The sequence below is a fragment of the Triticum urartu genome, chromosome 5 (assembly GCF_003073215.2).
Source record: "Triticum urartu cultivar G1812 chromosome 5, Tu2.1, whole genome shotgun sequence".
Classification (NCBI taxonomy): Eukaryota; Viridiplantae; Streptophyta; class Magnoliopsida; order Poales; family Poaceae; genus Triticum; species Triticum urartu.
The window spans coordinates 621,121,875-621,130,838 of NC_053026.1; the positions used below are offsets into that span (position 1 = coordinate 621,121,875).

The 8,964-nt window shown below is 40.3% G+C and overlaps 1 protein-coding gene across 1 annotated transcript; it reads left to right on the forward strand.

The window, feature by feature from the left end:
* Positions 1-70: 70 nt before the first annotated feature.
* LOC125511330 (hypersensitive-induced response protein 1) lies at positions 71-3,789 on the forward strand (the record flags this gene model as incomplete). The annotated part of the gene is given in 5 exon segments (XM_048676676.1): positions 71-266; positions 530-650; positions 820-911; positions 987-1,083; positions 3,201-3,789. Coding segments are annotated over 5 exon segments (855 nt in total). The 3' UTR covers positions 3,557-3,789.
* Positions 3,790-8,964: the final 5,175 nt, after the last annotated feature.

Sequence of the window (8,964 nt, forward strand, 5' to 3'; positions counted from 1 at the left end):
ATATTAGATTTTTTTGTCCTTTTTTTTTGCGCATGGCAGCATTTTTAATCCATCGCTTCTTCCTTTGTAGATAAACCATGGGTGGGGTACTTGGTTTGATACAGATTGATCAATCAACAGTAGCCATCAAGGAGACCTTCGGGAAGTTTGATGCCATCCTGCAACCTGGATGCCACTGCTTGCCATGGTGCCTAGGGCAGCAGATTGCTGGATACCTTTCTCTGCGTGTGCAACAGCTTGATGTCCGATGCGAAACAAAAACAAAGGTACTACCTTATTTCTGCTGTATTTGATTATTGTTTTGTACTTGGCTGAAGGTCCCAGGAGTTATTTTCATGCATGGGTGAAATACTTATTTGAAGTTCTGTTTTCATTCCATATTAGCTCGTATGTTGTGTGGAATTGTGAGCGGATAACAATTTCACACAGGAAACAGCTATGACCATGATTACGCCAAGCTATTTAGGTGAGACTATAGAATACTCAAGCTTGTAACTGTCTGACGATGAATATCATGATTAATCTGCAGGATAATGTCTTTGTCAACGTTGTGGCATCTGTGCAGTACCGTGCTCTTGCTGACAAGGCATCTGATGCCTTTTACAGGCTTAGCAACACCAGGGAGCAAATCCAGTCCTATGTCTTTGATGGTAATATTGCTGTATGATTTGAACTGCAATGCACAATTTCACTGCACAAACTACTTTGCTTCTTCTGCTTTGTTCTCTCATCCCATCATGTATTCACCCGAACATTGTGGTTCTATGTTTACTATTGTTCTTCATTTAATGCTAATGGAACTCTATTCATCATGTTCAGTGATCAGGGCTAGCGTTCCAAAGATGAACTTGGATGATGTATTTGAGCAGAAGAATGAAATAGCAAGGGCTGTGGAGGATGAACTTGAAAAGGTTTTTGTTCATCATGCATCGGTCTTCTAAACCATATGGTAGATTTTTACTAATTTAATTTTACCTTTTGTGTAGGCAATGTCTGCCTACGGGTACGAGATTGTGCAAACTCTGATTGTTGATATTGAACCAGATGAACATGTGAAGAGAGCCATGAATGAGATCAATGCAGGCATGTACAAAATCCATTTACTGTTTTTATCCTTGGTAGTATCAACTGTCTAGTTTTCCAGCTAAAAAAAACTGTCTGGTTTTACATTTCACATTTGGAGCAACTAGTAATAATGTACGTGCAATGCACGTTTATATTAGGTAGGATATTAGTTGCATGTTATATTAGGTAAGATATATCTGTTGCACGTAGGTATTTGGTAAGATATCAATTACTTTTTTCGAGGTAATGGTAGGATATTAATTACATGGCAGATTTCATGGGATAGCGTCAAAATCGTGTTTATAACCAATGGCAATGGTGGGTAATTAGAGCGTTAAACGTGTTTGGTGCTCAACATTGGAGCGATTTGAACCGCTAGATAACATGATTTGACGGTCGAGATGGTTTGGATCTGCCCCTTCGGGTCTTTTTATATTGGTATAGATTATTTGCTTTCCAAGAAACAGCATAGTTCTTTTCATATTGAAAGAAAAAAATGAGGTGAGTCATTGGGCATGGCCTTGAGTGGTCAGCAAATTGAGTAATCGACACTAACTAAGTTAATTTTCACACATTTATACATATCCTGCCACAGCGTTGTAATTCAACAACACACACACACACACACACACACACGCGCGCGCGCGCGCATATATGATATATTCCTGCTATATGACGAGGCATTAGGTCTGCTCATCAGTTTAATTGAAACAAAGGACCCACACCCTTCAGGTTTTATTGTGTGTCAAATGTGTAATTCTTGACAGTTTTAACCGATAAACTGAGTTACTTTGGAAAGTCAAATCAAGTAGCAACCTATGCTTTAAAATAGTGTAGAAGATTTAAAGGTACCCAGATTAAACTTGCAGACATATGCATCTATTTCAAGTTAGTCGTTATTTACTTGCTATCATGTAACAGCTATTTTTTTAGCTAAATCAACTTAAAAATTAATTCAAGTTACATAAGTTGTCTTACTTCTTCCCTGCACTTGTTTCTTCTCCAAAATTGTCAGATAAGTACAGAGTTTAATAGAACTAAACACATTTTGGCTTAGTGTAGGTACTAGATGTCTATTACTCTTGTGAACCTTGATCCACAACAGGATAACTACCATGCTGGAGATAGCCAAATGGCATGGCCGTGAGGGATTGGGTATTTAGATGAGAGAATAACTTGGGGAAGTAGAATAATAGATAGATCGTTCTTTCTTGGCTTAACCTTAGATACATGACATCCTTATATAGTGGATGGTAGACCAGCGTAGACCCTTGACCTTTCCTAATACAGTTGGACTCCTTCGACCTTTCCTAATACGAACTCCCATCTAAACACCTAGCCTACAAAATATGCTAGCCTACTCCCTCTGTTTCTCACTGTTCTTGGACTCCCTTCTGCCACAATTACATTGACAGGTAGATCTTACATTCCAGACTGTTGCATTTATAGGAATTTAACTGATGTGTAGTTAATTGAAATGTTGCCCTCAAGTATGTGTAATTCTGTGAAACACAAATTAAATTTTGTAGCTCTGATATTATAGTATATGAAATTATCAGTTATGGAAATTTACTCTTATACTATAGTTATGTTCATGCTGTGATTGTCCGTCCTCTATGGAGAGATATGCACTTAAACCAACCGCATAGTGTGTAAGGATGTCTCTGCAATGGTGATCTTTTGCTTTTGAAATGAGAATGGCTTGGAAGGCTATCATTTTGATTTTCCTCAATAAGAGGGCTCATTTGTACTTGATTTCCTCCCAAAACTAATATTTTTCTTATTTTTTTACCTTCATATTGAAAATACGAGCAATATTTCTTTTAGTTTTTCATTCACACTTTGGTTTTGAAGGTCATAGTTGAGAATGGAAATGAGTGGGTTACAGATGTACATATGTGTTTTGAATGGCTTGCATGGCCATGTAACTGCAGTTACTTTACATTTGATTGTAACAAACTGTTCTAGTCAATTACTACTCAAGAACAAGTTAAACTTTTTTCATGATTGTTATATCTGTTTCATGGTATCCCTCTGAAAAGTAGGTGCTGTACACCTTTGTAACCCTGCAGCACATATTACCAGATATGTTGGATTAGCAGCTTTTAACTTTTATATTGTAATTTATGTTACAGCTGCTAGGATGAGGCTGGCAGCCACTGAGAAAGCCGAGGCCGAAAAGATTCTTCAAATCAAGAGGGCTGAAGGTGAGGCAGAATCGAAATACTTGGCTGGTGTGGGTATTGCAAGGCAGCGCCAGGCCATAGTGGACGGGCTGAGAGACAGTGTTCTGGCCTTCTCTGAGAATGTGCCTGGGACCTCTTCGAAGGATGTCATGGATATGGTTTTGGTGACGCAGTATTTTGATACGATGAAGGACATTGGGGCCTCTTCAAAGTCTTCAGCAGTGTTCATCCCTCACGGACCTGGCGCTGTCAAAGACATCGCTTCGCAGATACGAGATGGTCAGCTCCAGGGCAGGATGGTTTGAGGAGTGTTGGAAAATGGATACCACTTTTATATGCATACTTTAAGTACATACAGCTTATTCTTATACTATGTGTGAGGTGAGGTTGTGCCTAGATGGATGTTAATATCAGTACTTGCTTTGGTTGTGCCACCCGTTTCTGTAAAAAATATCAGTTGTGCTATCACTGTGTTAGCAGCTATTTGTGTATTGAGAGTGTTATATGTTACTATATGGTTATTATACTATAATTTCTACTCCCTCTGTCCCAAAATATAAGAACGTTTTTCACACTACACTAGTGTCAAAAACGTTACTCCCTCCATTCCAAAATATAGTGCGCCCGCGCTTCCCGAGGTCTAACTTTGATCATAAATTTAACCAATGAGACCAACTGCGGTGGTAGAAAAAATTATATAATTAAAAACTTCTTTTGAATACGAATTCACTAATATAATTTTTGTTCCCGCCGTAATTGGTCTTGATAGTTAAATTTACGGTCAAAGTTGAAGCACGGGATAGAGGAAGCACTACATTGTGAAATGGAGGGAGTATTATATTATGAGACGGAGGGAGTATGTTGCTACTAGTTTTTTCATTCGACTCTTTCAAACCTTGGAATTTTGGAGATTGTTCTGAAGCTCTTCCTATTGAAATTTAGCCGAATAGGCTCCCAGTTTCTCGTTCTTACTACTTAATGATATGTTATTTGATATTTAGATTTTGTGTGCGTTCATTGTATTGTCATGTGAGCCGCAGTGTGTTATGCTCTATGCTGAATGGCCAGCACAGGTTCACACCCTGCTCCCCACTTAATGTAAAAACAAATGCAGACTTCGATACTCCAGATTTCAAGAAAGGTCAAGTCCAATACCAAAAATCTTTAAGAGGTACATTCATGTCACAGTTTCCCACGAATTTGATACAAGATGGACACTTGTGTGCACCAAAATCTAGATTATCATGCAATGCTGGATGCAAATATGTAGCTCCAGGAAGATTAAAGCACAATAATATGCCAGTCAAAAGAACAATTCCTGCACCAACTTGTGGATATGTCACTCACTAGCTGCATGCATTGCCTAAAAGCTGTTTCATTCTTCTCAAGGCAACAACCCATCGAAACCTCAGCCGCTTGCTGGTGCTGCAGCCTCTGCTGCCTTACCCTCCAGCTCGAGGAGTCGAGCCACAATCTCCTGCTTCTTCGCCTTCAGGTCTTCGATTTTCATATCGATCTTCTCTAGCTTTGCCCTCAGCTTGACCGTGTCAGTTGCCTCTCCGACCTTCTCTTTCTTCTCCTTGCCCTCCTTGCTCTTTTCTTTCTTCTCCTTCTTGTCCTTCTTTTCCTTTGCCGGTTTGGCCTCTTTCGCGTGTTCCTTAAGGAATAAGAACGTATGTGTTCATCAGACTTTTCTGCATTTTTATGACATGCATGTTGCATTGATGTGGTTGTTGAGATATTTCATTTATTTGATGCAAGTTCCAGATGGTTACCTTGTCCTTCTTTTCCTTGGGGTGAGTTGCATCTGCAGCTTCCATCTGCATTTTGGGACAGCAGGGCGCGATGCCACAAGATTAGCCTTCAGACATGGATTCGATTCATAATCAATAAATTCAGGGGTAGATGCAAAGGAAGCTAACTTGCTTTTGTCAAGATAACAATGATTCTGGTGAAAACAGAGATAAATTCTGGTCGTTTCAGATTGATCCCTATATAAGTGTAAATAAGCTTCGACACTTGTGAACCGTAAATTAAATGTTTGCTTCGACCAATCCAGTTTTATAGTTGTGTTGGTTGCAGCTATTTAGTTCTATAATTAGTTCTGTTTGGATTAATTTGGGCACGGTGTGTGTTTGGATAAGAGGAAAAGTCTCGACAAAGGGAGCAAACCCACATGTGTTTCATCATCCAACTAAAAATAGTACTGCACGCATTGTTGCATCCATCATTTACTTTATTTCGGGTTTATTATGACACGGAAATCTATTTTGTAAGTATTAGAGAACATTCATGATGATGTAGACAATTTAACACAAAGAATAACAATAGGTGGCATGATTCCTCTGATCAAAAGTTTTGATTTCTTTTTGCACTTGCATCTTAAGATCAAACTATTAGACAAGACTAATGAGTTGTCACAATGTTTGCAATGGAAAGATCAAAACATTGTTCGTGCAATGGGTTTGATTGGGGCCACATTGCAGAAACTTCAAGATGCAAGATAAAATAGTTGGTATCACCCCATGAAAGACATGAATGGCTTTTTTTGTTAAACACAACATTACATTGCCAAACATGGATGGTACAATACCCGAGGTCGTTCACTACTACACGTATGAAATATTCAGTATTGTGCATGACCAAATCATTACCGAGTTTAATAAACGCTTTGCTGAAAGATCTAATCAATTTTTGAGATGCATTGCTTTTCTTGATCCAAGGAACTCATTTGCTAATTTTGATGAAGACGAGCATGTTGAACTTGCCGAGATGTATGTTGGTGACTTCTCCATAAACGAGATTTCTTGTGTCCATAAGAACCAACTTGAAACATTCATTTGCTAATGTGAGAGCTAATCCAGATTACGTGAGTTGTAATAATCATGGTTTTATTGATGTGAAGATGCTTTAGATTAATAGACATGTCATTTTTTATTTGGTATATCGTCTCATTGAGTTGCAACATTGATTTTGCCAATTGCAACCACATCAGTGGAAAGAGATTTCTTAGCTACGGGTATTATCAAGACTGAGTTGACATATAGAATGGGGTGATGATTGGATGCCTTATAGCATGGAGTGTTATATTGAGCGAGAAAAGAATATATGATGAATATGTTAGGTAGCATTCCGCATCAAAAATCTGTTTTTACCATTTACCTGTTAGGAAATATGCAACTTGTATTTTCAGGAGGCCATAGGCCAGTATATATACATGTACATGTATGGAATATATGCAGGAAACCCCTTATACAATAGGGTAAATACGAAAGGTTACATGGCTATATATATATATAATACTCTAACACCCCCCCCCCCTCAAACTCATGGCGGATTAACTGTTGGGAAACGTAGTAATTTCAAAAAATTTCCTATGCACACGCAAGATCATGGTGATGCATAGCAACGAGAGGGGAGAGTGTAATCTACATACCCTTGTAGATCGACAACGGAAGCGTTAGCACAACGTGGTTGATGTAGTCGTACGTCTTCACGGCCCGACCGATCAAGCACCGAAACTACGTCACCTCCGAGTTCTAACACACGTTCAGCTCGATGATGATCCCCGGACTCCGATCCAGCAAAGTGTCGGGGAAGAGTTCCGTCAGCACAACGGCGTGGTGACGATCTTGATGTACTACCGTCGCAGGGCTTCGCCTAAGCACCGCTACAATATTATCGAGGACTATGGTGGAAGGGGGCACCGCACACGGCTAAGAATATGATCACGTGGATCAACTTGTGTCTCTAGGGGTGCTCCCTGCCTCCGTATATAAAGGATCAAAGGGGGGGGTGCGGACGGCCAGGAGAGGGCACGCCAGGAGGAGTCCTACTCCCTCCGGGAGTAGGATTCCCCCCCTTTCCTAGTTGGAATAGGATTCGGGAGGGGGGAAAGAGGAGAGAGAGAAGGAAGGGGGGCGCCGGCCCCCTCTCCTTGTCCTATTCGGACTAGGGGGGGAGGGGCGCGCGGCCCATCCCTGGCCACTTCTCCTCTCTTCCACTAAGGCCCACTAAGGCCCATATACCTCCCCGGGGGGTTCCGGTAACCTCCCGGTACTCCGGTAAAATCCCGATTTCACCGGAACACTTCCGATATCCAAATATAGGCTTCCAATATATCAATCTTTATGTCTCGACCATTTCGAGACTCCTCGTCATGTCCGTGATCACATCCGGGACTCCGAACAAACTTCGGTACATCAAAATGCATAAACTCATAATATAACTGTCATCAAACCTTAAGCGTGCGGACCCTACGGGTTCGAGAACAATGTAGACATGACCGAGACACGTCTCCGGTCAATAACCAATAGCGGAACCTGGATGCTCATATTGGCTCCCACATATTCTACGAAGATCTTTATCAGTCAGACCGCATAACAACATACGTTGTTCCCTTTGTCATCGGTATGTTACTTGCCCGAGATTCGATCGTCGGTATCTCAATACCTAGTTCAATCTCGTTACCGGCAAGTCTCTTTACTCGTTTCGTAATACATCATCTCCAACTAACTCATTAGTTGCAATGCTTGCAAGGCTTATGTGATGTGCATTACCGAGAGGGCCCAGAGATACCTCTCCGACAATCGGAGTGACAAATCCTAATCTCGAAATACGCCAACCCAACATGTAACTTTGGAGACACCTGTAGAGCTCCTTTATAATCACCCAGTTACGTTGTGACGTTTGGTAGCACACAAAGTGTTCCTCCGGTAAACGGGAGTTGCATAATCTCATAGTCATAGGAACATGTATAAGTCATGAAGAAAGCAATAGCAACATACTAAACGATCGAGTGCTAAGCTAACGGAATGGTTCAAGTCAATCACATCATTCTCCTAATGATGTGATCCCGTTAATCAAATAACAACTCTTTGTCTATGGTTAGGAAACATAACCATCTTTGATTAATGAGCTAGTCAAGTAGAGGCATACTAGTGACACTCTGTTTGTCTATGTATTCACACATGTATTATGTTTCCGGTTAATACAATTCTAGCATGAATAATAAACATTTATCATGAAATAAGGAAATAAATAATAACTTTATTATTGCCTCTAGGGCATATTTCCTTCAGTCTCCCACTTGCACTAGAGTCAATAATCTAGTTCACATCGCCATGTGATCTAACATCAATAGTTCACATCTTTATGTGGTTAACACCCATAGTTCACATCGATATGTGACCAACACCCAAAGGGTTTACTAGAGTCAGTAATCTAGTTCACATTGCTATGTGATTAACACCCAAAGAGTACTAAGGTGTGATCATGTTTTGCCTGTGAGAGAAGTTTAGTCAACGGGTCTGCCATATTCAGATCTGTAAGTATTTTGCAATTTTCTATGTCTACAATGCTCTGCACGGAGCTACTTTAGCTAATTGCTCCCACTTTCAATATGTATCCAGATGAAGACTAAGAGTCATCCGGATTAGTGCCAAAACTTGTATCGACGTAACCCTTTTACGACGAACCTTTTGTCACCTCCATAATCGAGAAACATATCCTTATTCCACTAAGGATAATTTTGACCGCTGTCCAGTGATCTACTTCTAGATCACTATTGTACTCCCTTGACAAAATTAGTGTAGGGTATACAATAGGTCTGGTACACAGCATGGCATACTTTATAGAACCTATGGCCAAGGCATAGGGAATGACTTTCATTCTCATTCTATTTTCTGCCGTGGTCGGGCTTTGAGTCTTACTC